Below are 20,729 nucleotides of genomic sequence, written 5' to 3'. Positions count from 1 at the left end.
ATATGGAATAATTGCTAAATATGTGAGAGTGAGGTGAACCATATTTCATACTGGGGAAGATTGTTGCCAGTTAAGCTGAGAGAGGGGTGAATTGAACTGTGCCTGAAGTTGGAGTGCAGTTGTTGGGATGTAGCATTTGAAGATGCATCCGCTGACCATGACCACTTGTGTCAGACAAGTGAACTTCTTGTGACACTGCATCCAGTTCCTTGAGGCTTAACTCCTTGCATTGACTTCTACAGTTATCCATTCCACTTAACTTTGCTTTCTGCCTCTCCTGTTCTACCTTTTTCTCCAACCTGCCTAGTGCAAACTGAAAATGTGAAGCTTGCTCTCCCAACTCCTAAGTCAGATTTTCTTCCAATGGTGCTTACCATTATTGAAATACAAAACTATGGCCAATGGCAGTCCGTCCTCAGCCACAGGACTTCTCCCCTTTAAGAGAGTCTGGCTAGTTTTACTTAGCCATGTTTTTGCACTAATGTCTGCTGCCAATCAATAAGCACTAACTGTACACAGCAATCATTATAATGAGCAAATGTTGTCTTCATTGAAATTGATGGGTGTGGGTTAATTGCAAATCATGATCCTTACAATTATTAGGACTTGCCTAATGTAGTGCCAATAATGCACAAGCAGCTGGCCAGCAAACAAGTAGATTCTGTTAAGAACCCAAAGGTAAATTTTCATATCGAGGGAGAGGACATGATTAAGGTGTAAATTAAGTCCTCTAAAAGAGTAGAAGGAAATTATGGACAGAATAGAAAATGACAGGAACATCTCCCAAAAAGAACAGCATCACTAAAATTGGAAAATCACCAAGTTCAATTGGTTTGCTTCCCAAGTTGCTGACAGAAGTAGAGATGGAAAGAGTAGAAGCACTGATCACAATCTTTGAAACAGGAGCACTAGAATGTAAATCAAGGAAGGGGAAGAGGAAAACCAGGAAGTACATGGTAATATGGAAGTTACTTGAAACCTTTATCCAGAGCAAAATAAATTTCATTTGAAAAGACATAAATTAATCAAAGGCAACAATATTAAATTCTTAGATAAAATAAGGTTGATCATGGAGGCGTAGTGAATGTACAGACACTTAGAAGACATTCAACAAAGTCCTAAGTTGGAGGCTTATTAATGAGGTAAAAACTCAGAGAATTGAAGGAAAAGTTTTACAAAATTGGCTTAGAAACTGAGGGTGGTGATAGATGAATGATTTTAGTACTGGGGAAATAGTTTGCAGCGGTGTTCCCCAAAGATCAGTTTTGGGACAATTACTCAGTCTATTTTTTATACAAACTTCACTGAAGAGAAATGAGCAGCAATATAAAATATGCAAATCATATAAAACTTGATAAACTGTAACGTTTTATGCTTCAGGGTGGCTTTGATTAGTAAAATGGGTAAGAGCATGGTAGATAGGATTCACTGTGGAGAGGTGTGAAGTATCCACTTTGGGAGACATATGGAAAGAATCTTTATATATGGCACAACTTTGAAAAATGCAGATGAGCATTATTGTGTTCTTATACACTAACCTTGAAGGTGATGAGACAAGTTGATAAGATTCTTAAGTGAATAATATGGATTTTTGATCATATTAGTAAAAAGAAAAACAAAGAGATTGTGAGCATGGGGACAGTTCTCAATAACACACTTCAGGAAAGATGTAAAAGCCTTAGAAAAAGAGCAAAAGAGGTTTACCAGCATCTCAGCAAGGATGAAGTTCTTCAGTTATGAGAGCAGGTTTGGCTTGGAACAGATGAAGTTAAGCAGTGACCTAGGAGAGACTTTCAAGGTGAGTTATTGCTTTGACACAATTGAGAGGAAGAAGGATTTCTTCTGGCAAGTTGGCCAAGAAGTAGCAGGTCACAGACTTAAAATAATTGGCAGAAGATGTGGAGGGAAATGAGGAAAATTATCTTTACCTCTGCAAATGGGATCAGGAATTCTTCATTTGAAAAATAGTGTTAGAAACTTATTCAAAAATAATTATAGTTTGGAGTTGGACAGATGCTTGATCAGGCACTTACAGGGTTCTGGACAGAAAGCAGAGATCTGGATGCAAGCACAACTGCTTTTTCAAAGATCAAGATAAGCATGATGAGCCTAATGAGATCTTTTGCAATGTGAATCTATGCTTCCATTTTGATTTGTATGTCCAGAAATTGTCAATGTTCAAAGAACTGACACAGCTTTGAGCCTTAAATTAAAAAGTAAAGCTGCATCCTGGAAGCAGCAGCCAGGAGTATTGCTGCTTGTGCTTCTGCTTTTAGTAGAATTTGCGGAAACCCAAATGGTATGATCAAAAAATTCAGGCATGTAATGGAAGTGTTCACAGAAGGCCCAATCATTTTGCGCCTCAGTGTTATAACTGGAACCTGAGGAAATTTATAATTTAGGCTGAAGCAGACCTGAGGAACCATCACAAGCTAAGAGCAATTCAGTAATGGGAGTCTGAGCACTGTGTGAATTAAAGCTATTTGCAACACTGCAATCAGATTAAAGTCAATGTGCAAAGAAACAATAAACCAGTTAGCTAAAAGCTGGAGAATAATCACAGTTCACATGGTTGAGAAATCTAAATAAGGGAAAACTTGAAAACATGCATTATGTTCTTCCATTACATAATTAAAATGAACCATTTGGAAAATACGCATTGTGAACCCAAAGAATGGTTCTCTCATAGGAGAAAATGAACGACATGAATAACATAAGCAATGCTAATGTTTGTTGTCCATCTTTGAATTGGGTAAAATGTTGGCCCATTTCAGAATGCGGTTTACAGTCAGCTATGTTGCTTTGGATCTGGAGTTACTTTGGCCAGTTCAAGTAAGAACAATATATTTTCTTCCCTAAAGGGGATTGGTGAACCAGATGGGTTTTTACAACATCTGGCAGCTTCACCATGAATATCAGTCTTTTTTTAAACTGAAGATTATTTTAATTAACTGAATTTAAAATCCCCTGCTCTACTGCTGAAACTTGTACTTGCACATCTGCATCCTTTATCAGGATTTCACAATTGCTAGACCCATAAGATAACCATCGTACCACCTTATAGAATGCATCTCATAGGATTTGTGGTTAGAAAAAAACAAACATTCTTTAGGTTACTTAGAAAATAGTTCCATCCAAAAATGTGCTTTACATTGTAGCTAAGCTATGTCTTATCAAGAACCAAGATCAGAATATTGCTTGGCATCGAATGGGTCAGAAAAACAAATGTTTCCTGGTGTTTTTCAAGGAACAGTACAATTGAATGGAAAAATGTCCAAGATCCTGGCTGTGCTTACTGTCTGAGGAAGAGCTAGCAGACACATATGGTACACCTCCATGCCATTTTCAGATGTTATTATAATTTCAGATCAGTATCTATATGTGTAGAGAACAGACGCAAATTATTGACTTCTTCAACATGAATCACAAAAAGAAAGCAGGCAAGTGCAGTAAGTAGTTAAAGAGGGCAAATGCAAAGGGTTATCATTTTGAAGTAGGAAAGTTTTGTAACAATTGTACTGGCACTGGTGAGGCCACACTTGGATTTCTGTGCACAGTTTTGGTCCCCTTACCCAAGAATTGATATAGGCAGTCCATAAGAGGCTCACCAGGCTAATTCATGGGATGAGAGCATTGTCCTATCAAGAGAGGCTGAGCAGGTTGGGGCTGTATTCTTTGGAGTTTCAAAGGTTCAGTGGTGATCTTATTGAAAGATATAAGTTCCTTAAGGGACATGACAGAGTAGATATTGAGATGTTTTCAAAAATGGGAGAACCTTGAGTGAGGGGGACAAAGTTTCAAGATAAAAGGCCGGTCACTTAAAATGAGATATTTAGAAATTTCTTCTCGCAGAGGGTGGTGAATCTCTGGATTCTCTTCCCCAGCGAGTTGTGGAGGCTAGATCATTGGAAGTATTTAAATTGGAGGTAGATAAATTTTTGAAAGATCAATGGTTAGAGGGCTATGGGGATCTGGCATAGAGGAGAAGCTGAGGCTTAGCGTAGATCAGCCATGATCATGCTGAGGGACCAGCTGGCCTTATGGTCCTATCTTCTTGTGTTCTTGTGTTGTGTTTGATGGAACACACCATCCAGTGCTTTTGAGGTTGAACAAAATAAACTTACTATTGTAGAAGACTTGGCAATTGCAAAACCTCAGCAGCCTAGTGGTTGCTGGGAACATTTAGATTTTAAAACAACTTATTCTGAGGAGGTTTATGGCACACAGAATAAGAAAAATGCTCTGGTTGCAATTATTCCAAATTTTAGACTTGAAGAAAAATGAATCATTCACAATGATATCATGGAAAATAAGAGGTTATTTTAAAAATGTGGAGTGTCTCTCTTTATTCCACATTGGGGAAATAGCTTCTTTTAGAAGAACTCAAGTATTGCCAAGAGCATGCGGATTTTATTGCCAAATGTGGTTTTCTGAACGGTATAAACTAGGCAGTTGATATCTCCTGAAATAGCTGATTGACCAGGATTAAAGGATGTAATTGACACATTTGCCTTTGAGTCTAATGACTGTCTGATTACTACCAATTTTATTTAATTTGCTAGAAATTGCCTATTTGGACGACACAATAGAAAAACTGTGATGAGGAAACTTAAAGGATCATTGAAAAAGTGGATATCTGTTTTTCAGATAATAGCATTAGTTTATTTCTGAAGAATTTAACAAGTTCATCAGAGAGTGGAATTTCAATCACAAGATCTCCATGGAATACCAGAAAAAACAAAATAAGCAAACGATCTCTGATGAGGAGCTCAAAGATAGCAAAGGCCCCTTAGCAATTTTAGATGATGGGAATAGTCATATCAGGACATTAAAAGGTTGCAGTAGTTAATAAATGGAAGATGACAAACCTAGAACAGTCAATTTTATCAAACCAGAAGAACCAGAAAATATAGCACAGAGTATATGGGAGAGTAGGCATCGAGAGAGGCAAATATTTTTTGCACTGAGGGAGGGACATAAGATGACAAAATTGCAATTTGTAGTGTACAATGTATGTGTGTAGGGTATCTTTAAAAATCCAGTTTGTATTACATGATATAATGCTTGAAACTTTGTTGTACTCAAACACTGCAGTTGAGTTGAACGTTTTTGCCTTCCATAAAGGATGTTCTGCTTCTAACCCTACCTCTGTTGGTTTACTGATGCACGCAGCAAATTAACAGAACCTATAGATACTACATTGGCAACAAAGGTGGGAGTTCCTGCAGGACAGTGACCTAATGTAAAGCAAATAAAGAACAAGGTCTCTAAATAGAGCAATGAGAATAGCAGCCATGCCTAATACATTGGTGAGGTCATCAGATGTAAGTGGGTATATCCATTTACCCTGCAAATGAAATGAAAGAGAATGTTCCTGAGGGCAACCAGTTTGTCAATGTCACCTCAAGGATCCACACACAAGGTGAGAAACACAAGGTGAGAAGCAACAGGCTCAGTACTAGGTGTTACAGTGAGGTGATATTAATTGGGACTGACACCGTCAATGTAGAGAGTTATTCTGAAACTGCACAAGTTCTAAGGAAGAATTCAGTGTCTTCAATCTCTTGCTGTTTACAGAACTGCTGAATGGATTGAGTCAACCACAGATTATGTTGAAATAAAAGCAGTTCAATGTCTGAAACACTTAGAGGGTCAGGGAGCATTCTGTGGAGAGAGAAACAGAGAGAACATTTCAGGTTAGTGGCCCTTCACAAACCTGGCATCAACCTCTGAGATGTCTTCTTTTTCCTTAATCATGGCTTCCCCTGTACTGTGTTGGAGTTGGCAGGGCTCTCAACGATGTCTTCTCTATTTCCCACACATCTTCTCTCATACCCTCTCCTCCCTGCCAGAGCAAGGATAGGATTCCCCTGATAATTGAATCTTTAAAAAAGATGCAGAGACTCAGTAAACTTATTAATGATGGTGGATGGGTATTAAGGGGAAAGCTTTGTGATACAAGGAAAATATAAGGGAACTAAATATGACAAAATGAAGCTCAGGCATATTGGTTTGGATTTTAATTGTCCACATCAGGGTTAGGGTGGGGATAAATATCAAGATTGGGCAACCTTATTCCAGTCCTTGATAATTTTTAATGCTCAGGAATCCGGCCATTGAGGAGGCTTTCACAATAGATAGATATGGAGTCAATGTCTTAACTGCGGGATTTACAGAAAATGAACCAAAGCAGAAAGTGCATCTCCAAAGCAAGTGTCTCTTTAGTGGGGGCCAAAGGGAGAAGAAATAACTCCCTGCCAAGCCCTTCAAGGATTCAGTTTTGGCCTCCCTTAATTCCTCTACCCACCTCAATCTCCAATCTTCCCTCTGAGCCTTCCAGACTGGAGGGCACATCCACTTTTACTAATATTCCCAGCCCTCCAATGCAATTCCACCACATTTCTTGCTTACTGACTGGAGGTGTTTTTTTCTTAGCATTCCACTTTAAAGAAGATACAGGGTTAAACTAGATACTGCCAGCCAATTAGATTAATATCTCCTGTGGAGAATGGTGAAAAAAGTAGTTTTAAATATATATGTATATATTGGGTGTCTGCATTCAACAAAGCTCACAGAGTCTTTGAATTGTGGTAGTACGCTTGGTCCATAGCCCTCTATGCCTAAGCGACTCAAGTTTTTATCTAGACACTTCTGAAATGCTCAGTGGCCCAGCTTCAACCACTCTCTAAGGCAGTGCATTCCAGGTACTTACCACTCTCTGGCTGAACAAGGTCCCCTTCATACCTCGCTAAATCTCTTTCCCTTTACTCTAAATCTATTTCATCTAATTTTATCTACCTCTGATATGGGGAAAAGTTTCCTGCAGTGTACCCTATCTATACCCCTCGTAATTTTATACATCTCAATCATGTCCTCTCTTAACCTCCCTGCTTCAGGGAGAACAGACCTAGCTTCTCCATTCTCTCCTCAAAACTGAACTGGTCCATCCCAGGCAACAACCTGGTGAATCTCCTTTGCAACCTTTCCAGCACTGTCATATCCTTCCAATACCTTGGTGACTAGACATACACGCAGTACTGCAGCTGAGTTTTGAACAAGGTTTTATAATGTTGGAGCATAGCCTTCCTACACCCTGCATAGTAGAAGTAGGAGTTCTCCAGCTCCTCGACCATGTGCTCATTCAGACTTGGTTCCACAGCCGTGCAAGGATGCCCACTTTGAAGAAGTTTTCTTCCTCTCTTTGACGGGAGCTTCATGAGTCCCTCTCTCACTGCTCCACCTCTGTGATCTCCTCTGCTCTCTGGCTCCTCGACCACATGCTCACTCAGACTTGGTTCCACAGCCATCATCCCCCGGTGTATTTGCTCTCCCCTCCCCCCTACACCTGCCTATCACTATCTCTCACCTGCATCTACCTATCACCACCTTGTGTCCACCCCGCCTCCCCTCTTTTGTCCACCTATCAGTGCTCTGCTTTTCCCTCCTATATATTGGGCTTCCCCTTTTCCAATCTTCAGTCCTGAAGAAGGGTCTTGACCCGAAACGTTGACCGCCTGCTTTTCTCCATGGATGCTGCCTGGCCTGCTGGGTTCCTCCAGCATTACAGTGTTTTTCTTACAGTAAAAGAATGTTTTTGACAAGTTACCACATGTTGTGAAGGGCAATGGAATTACTAGATTTAAAATTGGTAGATGATGGAATGAAGTTTGAGAGAATTTCAGAACAAAATGAAAATCTATGATTTGAACAGTTTGACAAAGACTGAATGCCTTGTCTCCATGTTTGTATTTCTACAACTGTTGATGCATCAAGCTCATAATCTACTGATGATCTGAAATACTTATTTGTTTTTATTTTGTGCCAGAAGACATGTCAGTACAAATTTGCAACATAGTGGTATAATCTATGCATGCTGCCTGTTTGAAAGTTATTTCCAAATTTATAAAAGGGATTGGAGGGAATATGTGATTCATTGTTGGCTTAGAAACTACAACAAGATGCTGGAGGAACTCAGCAGGTCCATTTAGACTCCAGCATCTGCAGTCCTTTGTTTCTCTGGCTTAGAAACTGACTGTTCAACATCACAATATACATGGACAAAATACTAGCCTCTGAGATGGTTGGGTTTTCTACATTTCCCGGCAGAACTTTGTGTAAATTAAACTGGCGCTGTCTTCAAATAATATATTTGGTCTTACAGGTATAGAAAACCAAAGAAAATGAAGCATTTTGAGAGTGATTTTAAACTCCATTCCCCTAGTTGACACCTGGAGGCTTTCAGTCAGGCTCTGTAGTTGCTAAATCCCAAATAGTTCATTTCCACCACCCCTCCCCCCCTTTAATTTTAATCCTACTTGTGAGCTGGCAGTGAGAATCCACAACTGGAACTGGTATTTAGATTAGGGTCTGATGATCTCATCTGATCCATTGAGCGATTATAATTTTGGCCTGAATGCAGAAAGCTGATTTGACTTTCCCGTCAGGTGAACACTGCGGGAGGAAGATCTGACACCTGAAGAGTTGATTTAAGGTATGTTTTTCACTTTCCTTATGAGACCAGGAGAAGAGCCTCCTGAACCATTCCACCATACCCCACTGCACAACCTTCACCAAAGCTGGCTGGTGTGTAGCAGAATTCTACACACCAGCCAACTGCCAACATCTCTATACATTGGGTTAACTGTTGGTCTGGATGAGTGCATTAAGCCTTGGGAGTTAAAATCACTCAAGACTCATGCCACCAAGACATGAGCAGAGGGCTGCAGGTGTGATGGTGCAAAGCACTATCTCACTCCAGGTGAAAACTGAGCCTCTTATTCTTAAATCCACTTTGCTGCATTGCTTAATTAAATAAAGCTTTCCCACTGTCCCCATATTATGAAGAGATAGATCTGAATTATCCATTCAGGTGATGTACTGAGGAAGCCATTTTGAGTAACGCACATGTGGTGCATATTTGCTGTCAGCAGTACTATAAATATTTCACTAGATGTAAAGCAGCTGCAATTATTGAATTTGTATTTTGCTCCGGTTGATATAAGAATACCTTGACTTGTGGACTGAAGCTTTGCTCTGTCAAGGTGATATCACAACACAAACATTCTGTATGTGTCAGCTTGGCACAACTGAAACCAATTTCCTGTCAAGGTCAGGAGCTCTGAGTGAAAGCCATGCATCAGTTGTGGGCACAGCAGTCAGTTCTACTGCCTCACAGCTCCAGGAATCCAGATTCATTCCTGACCTCATGGGCTGCACATATGGAGCTTGCACATTACCCTGGTGATGGCATGGGTTTCTGCTGGGTGCTATAGTTTCTTCTCACATCCCAAAGATATGCTGATAGGTTAATTTACCCCAGGAAATTTCTTTTAAATGTAGGTAAGTGGTAAAACAATCAAAGGAGAGGTGATGGGCCTGTGAGAGAGAAAAAGTTGCAAGGGTGCAGGAAAATAAGGAAGAGAAATGGGACCAATAGGATTGATCTGCATGGATCTGATGTGATGAATGACCTTGTATTTTGCTATAACAAATAAGTAAGTAATCAGGCCCAAAGCTGGCGCTGCTCTGCAGTATTGAGAGATGTGTACTGGAGCTGCAAGTAGTAAACTGAAGTCCTGCCAGTTTCCTCCTCTAAAACACGTGGATGTTAAAGATCGTACAACGTTGTTCTAAAATGATTAGAAAATTTTCTTCATGACCTGCTCACATATCTAGCTCAATTTTACATCACAAAGGAATAGCTTAATCAGGTTACTATCTCAATTCTTTTTATGAGATGTTGCTGGTTTACAAAGGCTGACACATTTACCAACAGTATAGTGGTGAGGTTTTTACTTAACTCCAGGTACGGCAGCAGAACTTGAAATCTGAGATGAGTTCAATTCAACTTTTTGATCAAAAAATTGTTATAGTGATGAGCAATATTCCTGCTGATGCTGAATTTGGTTTCTTGTGTGTTTCCCCATTTTAGCAGACAGATGATGCAGCACAGACTGACGGACAACAGCAAACACAGTCTACCGAAAACACAGATAACAAAACGCAGCCCAAACGGCTGCACGTCTCCAATATTCCATTCAGATTTCGAGATCCAGACCTCAGGCAAATGTTTGGCGTAAGTACCGTGATTTAATGAACCAGGAAGCATCATTCTAAATGCTGCAATCAAATGATCAAATTACAATCAAGCCTGTCTTAAAAGACTGTCTGCATTATGAGCATCTAATGGCAAACAGACCCTACAAAACATTAATAATTCAAACTTGAATTGGAGTCTACCTGTCTGGAAAAATGAGGTTGGTCCCAGAGATGGTCATTATAGACTGCTTTGGCTATTTGATCTATCTGTTGTAAATCACTGCCATATTAGCAATTAAGAGGGCAGCTAAGGCATCCTGTTGAATGATTAGTCAAAAAGCAATCACTCAAAACTGCTTAAATTACATAACCTTACCTTTCCCTGTTTAGTGTTGGTCATTGTGTTAAAGAGAATCATATGCCATACTTAAATGTTATATGTACTTTTAAAATTCACATATCTTCATTAACAGCCAGCCCATTAAAATATTCCACGACAAAGCTAAAATTTAGTGAGGGTTTAGAGATGTTTTGGCCTAGAAATTCCTTTGCACAGTTCCAAAACAAAAACAGTGCTGCACAATTGAAAATTGGCTTGGTTTAGAATCGAACAGTGTTGGGCGCTTTTCTGCAAGCGTTTGCACCTCTTGGAAGATTTGATTCATGCCCTTTTGGTGGGATTTTCCTTGAGACTGTGCTGTTTAAATTTCCAACACTCAAACTGCATTCATTGTCCTCACTGAGATCTTTAACCTTCTGCAACCTCAAGTACAGCCTCACAAATTTGCCCCACAGCTTTGCCCATGGAGGTCAGGATTATAGTCACTCTCAGCTCTCTAGCTTAGGATCTTTCCAGAATGCTGCCACTGAAGTCTGCCACATCTCACGATATGCTGCTCTCTGCTGTATTAGAGAGATGAACTAAACTACATATTCAAAGGGACAAGACTTCAGCATTTAAAGGCAGGTAGGCCGCACCCACAGATTTATTTGTGTTGTAGGCTTTCCAAAAGTGCAGGCATTCATGGACGGCACTCATATCATTTTGGTTTTTTACAGAGGCAGTCTTGGCAACCCAATACAAGGAGGCTCTAACTATAGATGGTTTTCTTGGTTATCTTGCAAAAAGAACATGCCTCTTGTAGACAATATTCTTTGCCAGTCTATCCTGGACCCTTTTCACATTTTTTCCTTCATGGTTCCCCAATGAATGGATGCTGCAGCACTGTCCTGTAACTGGATTGTGGTAGATCCCTTTAAATGCAGGCTACAGAGAGTGCAGCTAGCAACTACGAGAAGTTGGAAAGATTGTGTCCCCATTGCTGAAACTGACACGGTGCAGCATTGTACAGGGAAAACCAGCAATGTTGCTCTGTGAACCTTGCAAATGAAGATCTTGATCTTAATTGGGATTTCACAAACAGTGTTGGAGTGATCCGCAACACCTTTTTAACACCATTAATAGGAGCAAAGCAATTCCCGTTCCCTTGTCTCCACACATTAAAAGTCCTATGTAAATCAGGGCACCGGAGATTCCTATGCCTTTCCAATAATGATCATGGTTCCACTACAGAACATTGGATACAGATTTCCCCCTACATCCATGGTTGCAGGCGTGAAATTTCTTTCTGGAGGTTTTATAAGATTACATGTTAGTAATAACGTCAAATAGTTTAAGCTGGTTGCAGTAAGTACTTCTACACATTTATGAAAAATATAGATGCTGGTAAAAGTGAACGAATGCTCGGAACTTTAGAAATAAGATATAAAATATAAAGCAATAATACATTGAAAATTTACAATTGTTTATGTAAAAAAATTCTCATTGATACCCAAAGATTAATTATTTAGTTTAAATTCCCTATCTTTCCTTAACCTCCATGCGCTTAACCTCCACATTTTAAAGCCTTCCTCTGTCCCTACTTCTTGCCTGTAAAACAATGTATTCAGTTAACCAAGGAATGAAGAAAGAATTGTCCAGTTTAACAATAATACAAGAGTGCATTTTACAATATAAACGTAAGTGAGTTATTAGTCCCCTACAAGGTCATGAACAGACCACCAGACTCAGTAAAGCTTAAACTAAACTTCTATTCTGAGGTCAGGGGCACAAGAGCTTTCTGTTTATTGAGAATGCCAACAGTAAATCTTTATGTTATTCTCCCAGCTGTGAAACTCTTTCCAAGATAATCATCACCTCGCTTTCTGTCCTTAGACCTTGGAAAATCTATGGATGTATTCTGGCTAAACAATTTTGTAGCTTTTTTTTAAACTTTCTCTAAACAACCACGATACATTGGTGAAATACAGCGTGTTACATTTAATCCTAGGTCTACTTGCTGTAAGACATAACTAAGAATGAAAGGAAACTGGTTTAAATGTCAGTATTTAAAATCATCTGCTAAAGGTGCTTTTAGTTTATTCATGTGAATTTACTGGAATTCACAGTTGAACCTGACACTATCAATACCGGAGTCCACACAATGCACTTCACAGCATGGCTACAGGGTAACAAAAGAGCAGCAAGGCTGCTAATCTTCCTTTCTGCATGGGTGAATGAAGCAGCACAATTCACGTCTTAGCCAAGCTCTGGGTAAATTTGTTTCTGTTTCAAGCTTTGTCGCCCACCCAGCTGAGCAATTTGTGAGTGTTTATTTTTCTCTCTCTCCCCAAAATACAAGACAGCGCCAGGTGTGTTTTACCAAGCTGGTGCCAGGAGTCGAGGAGATAGGTGGAAGATGAACTTTAATGTAGAGAAATGCGACATGCTTTACCCTGCAGGAAAAGGTTGTTACTTAAATGTAAGGAAAATAATAGGCATGGAAAATGAAAGAGATCCCTGGTTCTGAATGAGAATAAAGTGAAGCTACAGTGATATTGCACCTAGCACTCAGGATGTGATCCCAGGAGTGAGAGCACTAATGAAATCAGATGTAAAGGGGATCAATATAGTATCATATACAGTGAGATGCATTACTCACGGTACTGCTCTTCCAGGAACTTGGTGCAAATCCAGCAATGGATTGCCTCACAGATTGGTGTGAAGAGGCTGCCTGTAAGGGCTGGGGTTTGGTAAGTAAGGGTTCATGGTGCAGCTGCTCAGCACTAAGATATCGGGCTCAGGGCTACACCCAGGTAGGCATGGTCAGTGCAGGCCATTGCGGGGGACTTATAGCACCCACTGCAGGTGTTGACAGGCCATCTGTATCTCATGGTCTCGCTCATCACGTCCTGTTGAATGTGATGCAAGCTGCCATCTCCCCCTCTCTGGGCTTTGGAGCACTGTGCTGGTGAACAGAAGAGAGAGAGGGAGAGAGCAGCTTCCATCACATCCAAGAGGAGGTGATGAGCGAGTTGGTCAGATCCGGGTGGTCTAGCAGCAGATGGAACAAGTGCTGCCAGTCCCCAGCAATGGCCCACAATCACCAGGCCGGCCAAGTTGCAGCCCTACGTGCTCTCAGTGCCAAGCCTCTGGACTACTCGCCCCAGCCAGTCCAACACCAGCCTCTCCACACCGGGCTGTGGACCATTCGTTGCCAGGGGAGGACTACCACAGGGCAGGCAGCAGCAACCTGAGCGGATATCTTCTTTAAAGAACAGCAAGTACCTCCCTGTGAATATTTAGACTAGGGGACCTAGAGGACTGAAACAAAGCTAGCATGTACAGGGTGGCACTAAGGTGGGGACCTGTGTATTGCAACAAAACTCAGTGGATGTGAACACAGCAAATCAGATATTGAAATATGTTAGAAGGTTAAAATTGGGGCAAAATAATGAGATAAAAGTTCCGCTTTGCTTCCTGGGGAGATGGCATCTGCAGTATTGTGTGCAGGCCTGATCTTCCTCCCTTAGGACAGTTAAACTTACAATGGACAGCATGCAATGAAGGTTCTGTGAAGTGAAGGTCTGGTGAAGGTTCACCAGATGGCTTCCTGGGATGGCTTGTTTGTCGTATGAGGAGAGATGAAGCAGACTTGGGCTGCGGTCCCTAGAGTAGAGAAGAATGAGAGGTGATGTCATTGAAATGTATAAAACTCAAATCCAGAAAACTAAGATGCATGGGATCCATGGTGACTTGATAGATTGGATTCAGAATTAGCTTGACCATAAAAGGTGGTGGTGGAAGGGTGTTATTCTGGGAGACCTGATAGAAGTTTATAAAACTATGAGAGGCACGGATAGGGTAAACAGTCAGAATTTTTCTCCCACAGTAGAAGTATCAAATGCTAGAAAGCATAGATTTAAGGCAAGAGGGGAAAAGTTTAAAGGAGATGTGCGGGGCAAGTTTTTTTACACAGAGAGTAGCAGATGCCTGGAACGTGCTGCCGGGGGTGGCGATGGAAACAGATCTGATAGTGGCACTTATGAGGCTTTTAGACAGGCAGATGAATATGCAGGGAATGGAGGGATATGGATCGTGTGCAGGCAGAAGGGATTAGTTTAATTTTGCATCGTGTTTGGCACAGACATTGCGGGCCAAAGGGCCTGTTCCTGTGCTGCATTGTTCTATGTTGTATGTTCTCTGTTCTTTGAGGGCTTGAGTGGGTACATACAGGGATGACATTTCCCCTGATTGGAATATCTAAAACCAGGGGTCAGCCTCAAAATAAGGGGCTGATGATTATGGACAGAGATGAGAAGAAACTTCTTTACCCAGAAGGTAAGGAGCCTTAGGAAACCTCTACTCAAGAGGGTCATAGAGGCTTAATTGTTGATTATATTTCAAGATAGTGATTGATAGGTTTTTGAATATTAAGGGAATCAAGGGAAATTAGCATTGAGGCAAATATTCAGCCTTGAATGGTGAAGCAGACAGGAGGGGTTGAATGGTGCACACCTCCTTATATTTTTTAAGGTTCTCTGATCTCATCATTGGTGAAACCACATTTAGTTTACAGTTTTAGTCAGTGCGGTGAGGAAAGATGTTGCAGCTGTTGAAAAGAGCAACTAGAATGATTAAGGGTTAATGCAACAATAACTGCAAATGCAGGAAATCTCAAATTAAAACAAAATATTGGAAATAGTCGGGAATTCGGGCAATATTTATGGACATTGAGACAAAGTTAACCTTTCAGGGTCAATGGTGTTTTATCAGAACTCCTGAAAACTTTCCCTCTGCTTCACCTGCTGGGTACTTCCAGCATTTTTGTTTTTACTCTCGCGTCAGGGAGATTGGACTATGAGCTGTAACTATGAAAATTAGGCGCATAGTCCACGGAAAAGAGTTAAGAGGTTAATAGATGTAGAGGAGAAATAATTGTTGATTTTTGGATTCTGAAGGGACTAGATAAGACAAACCAGTGAAAGTTATCTTGCCTTGTTCAGAGCAGTGGAACATAGCCTATGTTTGATGGGGTCAAAATTTACCTGCAGAAAGAGTGAGTAAATCAAATGCTAGAAGCTGACAATGTCGATTCACTGCTGAGCCAATTAGATAGATGCAAATTTTGAATAGATTAGATGAACAATCATCAGAGATAATTGGCCAATTTGAGCTGGATGTGTCCCATTGCCCAGAAATGCCACCGGTAGTGCCCACCCGCATGCATTTAGTTGGACTAGGTACTGGCCAAGTTGATCCCCCTCACATGGGAGGGACCCAGTGAGCCCTGGTGAAGACTTGGTGGTGAAGACATCTCATGCGAGGTTTCACTAAAGCCCTGGCCCCCAGGATGCTCTAGTAGCCTTTGAGAAAAGATAAAGACTGGGATCAGAATCTCAATGCTTATCAAAATTGTCAACGGTTTTAAAATTGTTTTTAAATGTCTCTGACTATCAGAGAAATTTAAAACAATTACAATCGTTTTAAATGATTGAAAAAAATCTATTAACATTTAAGGAAAAGAACTAATTAAAATATATTAAAACCCCAAAAATAACTAAAACTATTAACATAAAGTAAAATAAGTAAAACCAATATAAATGCATTTACCTTACTCATCTCCATCTAATCTGCAGGCTGGGAATCCTCTTTCATTTCAGTGGGGTCACCACGACTGCGTCAGAGCTGAGCGAGGTAGAGAGAATCTCCAGTGTAATATTGGGGAACACCAGTCCAGTTGGACTCTGCTGCTGGACTCTATATCCAATCCAGTGATGGAACAGAATGACAGATATGGTGGCATATATCACTCAGCACATCCCAAACTTACTCAAGCCTGAGACACATTAACCTGGGAGCAGTAAAAGTAATCACTGGCCACAGTCAGATCAGTTTGGCTGAATGGCCTGGATTCTGGTCAGAGGTGAAGACAGTTCTGTGTATAATGACTGACATTACCTCAGTAAGTTCCAATATTTACAAACACAGACATCCCAAACTTTCTGTCAAGTGGAGGTACCTCATTACTTACCATAGGGAATCCACTTAATCAAATTGAGCTGGTCAGTTCTGTTCCATTGGTTTAAATAGAGGAGAATGTCTATGAGAGATTAAGGCAAGTGGTTTAGATATTTTTAACAGGGTGAGTTTATTTAAATGTTTTAAAGGTCTTTTCAATATTTTATATTTTGAAGAAAAATGATCATCTTTAATGCTTTGAATAATAATTTTAATGGATTTTGAAAGTTTCAATAAATCAGAAGCATTTGTAATTCCTGCCACCTTTGACAACTGACTAAACAGGTAATCTCAGGTTAGCGGCTGACAAAGGCTTTGTCAAAATCTTGCAGCAGGACTGCCCATTTGCCCCAACTCCCCACCCAATCCTGAATCCCAGTTGCCTTCCAACATAACGTCAATTTTTGGTGGAAGATGTTGCCATGGTGCTGAGGATCAGGCGAGTTTCTTTGTGTAAGTAATTACCTGATATTAGTGTGAACTCTTTTCACAGGTCAGAGGCAGGGATGGGCAATTTGCTGCTGACTAAAATTTCTGAGTCAGTAGGTAACTGCACCGATTTTCAGAGGAACCAGTGACTTTGGACCAGTCCCTTCTGAAGCATTCTTTCTGAGGCTATTTCCTTAATTCACGTCTGCGCCTGTAGTAATCTAACCAGTACTAATTGATTGCTATGATTAATTGACAACTGCATTACCATTGTATTATACAACTCCCAGGATAGTCAAGGCAGAGCTGATAGATGATGAGACTTACCAAGAGCAATTCCTATGTTTTGATGTGTACTTGGAAATGCTTTTCACTAAAAAATTATCTTTGTTTTATTTTCACAGCAATTTGGTAAAATCTTAGATGTTGAAATAATTTTTAATGAGAGGGGATCTAAGGTAAGGTATTCCAATATGTAATGTATCTGCATGCTCATAGATTTGTACCTGTTTAATAAGAACAGTTAGCTGTAAGATAAGGAGGAACAACTGAACTGATCTAGTAGTGAAAAGTCAGACTTATCATATGTTCAATCACTGGAACTCAAGATTTCTTGATATAAGCATTTTATTTAAAGGGCAAAGTTTGTATTAATCTTGACATTTTTCATGTATAGACTTAAACATTTTGTCTTTTGTAAGTTCTATTTAAGAACTATAATTTTTATGCAGAAACTTGTTGGTAAATTTAAGGAATGATCAACTTTTCTGCTAAAAAGTGTTTTCTGATATGTTTGCATATATTGCAATGAAAAACATAACCTACTACATTTTTCAGATCATTAAACTAGGTAAAGAGAAAATACTCTACTGCAGTTCAGTTCCCTCCAACTTTGAAACCAGTGTTTCCTTTATGTGTATTACTCTGCTGTTAAAATCCCAATCTATTGAAAGAAAAATAATTGTTCAGAATGTGAAAAGTTTTTAACCGTATTCCATCCATTTTTTAAATTTCTTCCCATATTTTCACGGCCAGGTAGGGTCAGGAATAATGAGATTGGCGGAGATGATAGGCTTATGATGTGAACGGACTGCACTGATTATGGGGTTATAAGTGGCGTGGGTGGTTTTGATTTCTTCTCCCTTCCTACTGATCATTTCTGAAACTACAATTCATTCAGTCCAGATAAGAGCCAATAAATTGTGGTTTAGTATTTTTATCAGGAGAATTGAGTGCTACAGTGCACTTTTTAAAAAGACTTATTGAGCATCAGGACCCTGATAAAGACACAGCTAAGATGGAAAGCTGAGAGTCTGCTATCCGTCCTCCACACTTATTATCTCCTTCAGAAGTTTTGCAAGTAACTCAGTCACTACAAGCCATTGCATTGGTGCACAATAATTGCTTTAGCTTCTCTGAGCCACCAGCAGAATTTGTGAAATTGCTGCTGTTTATTATCACTGAAACATTCCCATATACAGCTAGGGACCCAGGACAACCAAGAAGGAAGCCCTACTGTTTCCAAATATCATTTACTTTGAAGCCATTGATATATTTTTGGAAGAAAGACCATTTTCATGAATATACAGCATCCTTCTCACCTTCCCTCTAACTAATGAGAACACCGAGGTATCCAGTTGAGGTTAGGCATGGATAGTTCATTTGAAGTGAATGTGAGCAGAGAAATTTTGCCTCGAGCAGGATTGGGGTTGAAGGCCGCAGAGTTTGAGAGAATCCACATCTCCTGGGTTACACTTCAACTATATCCCACCAAAGGTTTGTGATTATGTCTCAAACCTATTCTCAGAATTTTTTCCACTAAGTTTTCTGATAGGTTCACAGGCAGTTCACAATTCCAATCCTCTGTAGTCTCAGTAACACTAAAATACAGAGGAGTTTTTATTTAATGCTGCTCTATATAACAGATTTGACTTCAAACTTAATCAAGACTAGTGAAATAAAAGCCCCTACTTTGCTATTCTGAATGAAATGAGATTCTGTTGTATTGACCAAGGTCTGAATGAGTCTGAGGCAAAAGTACTAAACTGCAGTTAAAGTAGCCATGAGAAAAACTGTTGGAAGAAACAGAAATACTAAACTATGCTTTGTGATAGTTGTGCAATCTTACAATGTTGGTTATGTGGACTGGGCTTCATGCAGCATCTCACTAATAATAAGATGACTAAACGTGTTTTTCTCTGCCAGTCAGTGAAAGGGAAAAGCATAGTTGACATCTCCACTGATGAATTCTCCTGCCCTGATGAATTCCAAAATAGAAGTCACAAGCTTAAATATGGGGGTCCTAACATTTCCAAGATGTTCTTCTCCCACTACATATTTATTGGCACAGCAGTGGAAACATCAGAAATGTTCATTTTCATGTCTTTGCACCAATCCTTGAGGTGTTTTAATAATATCCCAACAAAGTCACAGCAGGCACTTGGAATGACACCAGCAGATTTTCAGGGATATAATATGTTCATTTAAAAAAAAGGATTGACATAATTATTGTAAAGATTTTGCTCAGTGGCTCTAAACTTGCAATGCAGAATGTGCAGACTTATACATAGGACATATAAGGAGCTTAAACAAACTGTTGTTTGTTCAAGGACTTTTCTGGAACCTTGCAATCCAGAATACAGTTAATTCTTAAAGGGCTGACAACCTTAAAGTAACCATTATTGTTTGAAATCAATATTACATAAGCTACACTGCTTCCTACTTCTTCCAAAAAATATAAACTGATTTACAATATGTGTAAATTTTACAAATTTTATTGAGTTACCAGTTTGCCCACTCTGTGATCTTTGAAGATGTTTTAGTGTTACTTGTGCATCGTTGGAGTATCATCCATTCAGGACTTAGCGATCTTTTATCTCGACATTAATTCTCATTAGATATATCAAGTTGACTTCTCTAGAACAATAGTTAGCATCACTTTAGAAACTTCATTGATCTTGTAGTCTTCTTTACCTCCTGAGTAATGTTCATAAATATTAATTGGTCAAAAGTGGATTTTACAGAGTTTTTCTCCAATTTTCACAAATTAATTGCGAGATACATACACTTCATATTTCTTGATGCACATCTCTGACCTGGCAGGAGGACCCAGTACACAAGCTCAAACTTGCCATCTGAATCTCTTCCCCTTGGAGCTTGTGTCATGATACCTTCACAATTTTAATTGCCTCTCTTCTTTTTTTGCCAAATTGGATTGGATGAAGCTCAACTATGTTCTGAATCTTCAATTTATTAACATTTGAGCAGGAGTAAGTTCTATTCTGGAGTGTGCCATTATCCTATAACTAAGGAGGAATGCTGCACGTCAAGATTTCATAATGTCTTCAATTGAACTTCCATAATCTGTGTCTTCACTGTCTCCTTTATTGCACAAACAGACCTTTCTGCTTTTCAATTTGATGCTGGATGATAAGGAGAATTAAAATAGTGTTCTATTCCATTGCTCTTTATGAATTGTTCAAACTGAAATAATCTAAACTCTGGCCCTTGCTTTACCATGACTTTTTCAGGAAGTCCATATGTAGCAAAGACAGATCTTACCTCCTCCATTATACATTCTGTGATAGTACGCAGTTCTATATATTACTTCTAGTCAGTTCAGATGGCTTTCAATTCATACTGAGAATTTCTCCACTTTCTTTTTACAAAGATCTACATGGACCTGTTGAAGTGCTCTTGTAGGCCATTTCCTTACCTGAAGTGGTGTTTTGGAAAGTTCTGCTCTTCAGTTATGACATACTGTACATCTCCTAGCTATGCCTTTTGATTCATTGTAGTTGACAGACCAATAGACAAACCCTCTATCAACTGCATTACTCTACTACTTTACCCAATGTCCGGCATGGATTTCTTCTATTCCTAGAACAAAGGACAGTACAGCACAGGAACAGGCACTTCAGCC

At 39.7% G+C, this 20,729-nt stretch overlaps 1 protein-coding gene across 14 annotated transcripts in view; it reads left to right on the top strand.

Annotated features, from left to right (window-relative positions):
- Positions 1-20,729, top strand: part of rbfox1 (RNA binding fox-1 homolog 1) — a 1,151,227-nt gene that overhangs the window by 1,017,734 nt on the left and 112,764 nt on the right. For all 14 annotated transcript variants that reach the window (XM_052021433.1, XM_052021437.1, XM_052021440.1 and 11 more), the window contains 2 exons: positions 9,932-10,075; positions 17,212-17,265. In XM_052021433.1, the coding sequence (XP_051877393.1) occupies positions 9,932-10,075; positions 17,212-17,265 (198 nt within the window). The remainder of the gene's footprint in view (positions 1-9,931; positions 10,076-17,211; positions 17,266-20,729) is intronic.

The sequence above is a fragment of the Pristis pectinata genome, chromosome 8 (assembly GCF_009764475.1).
Source record: "Pristis pectinata isolate sPriPec2 chromosome 8, sPriPec2.1.pri, whole genome shotgun sequence".
Lineage (NCBI taxonomy): Eukaryota > Metazoa > Chordata > Chondrichthyes > Rhinopristiformes > Pristidae > Pristis > Pristis pectinata.
This window is presented reverse-complemented; position numbering and strand designations above follow the sequence as displayed.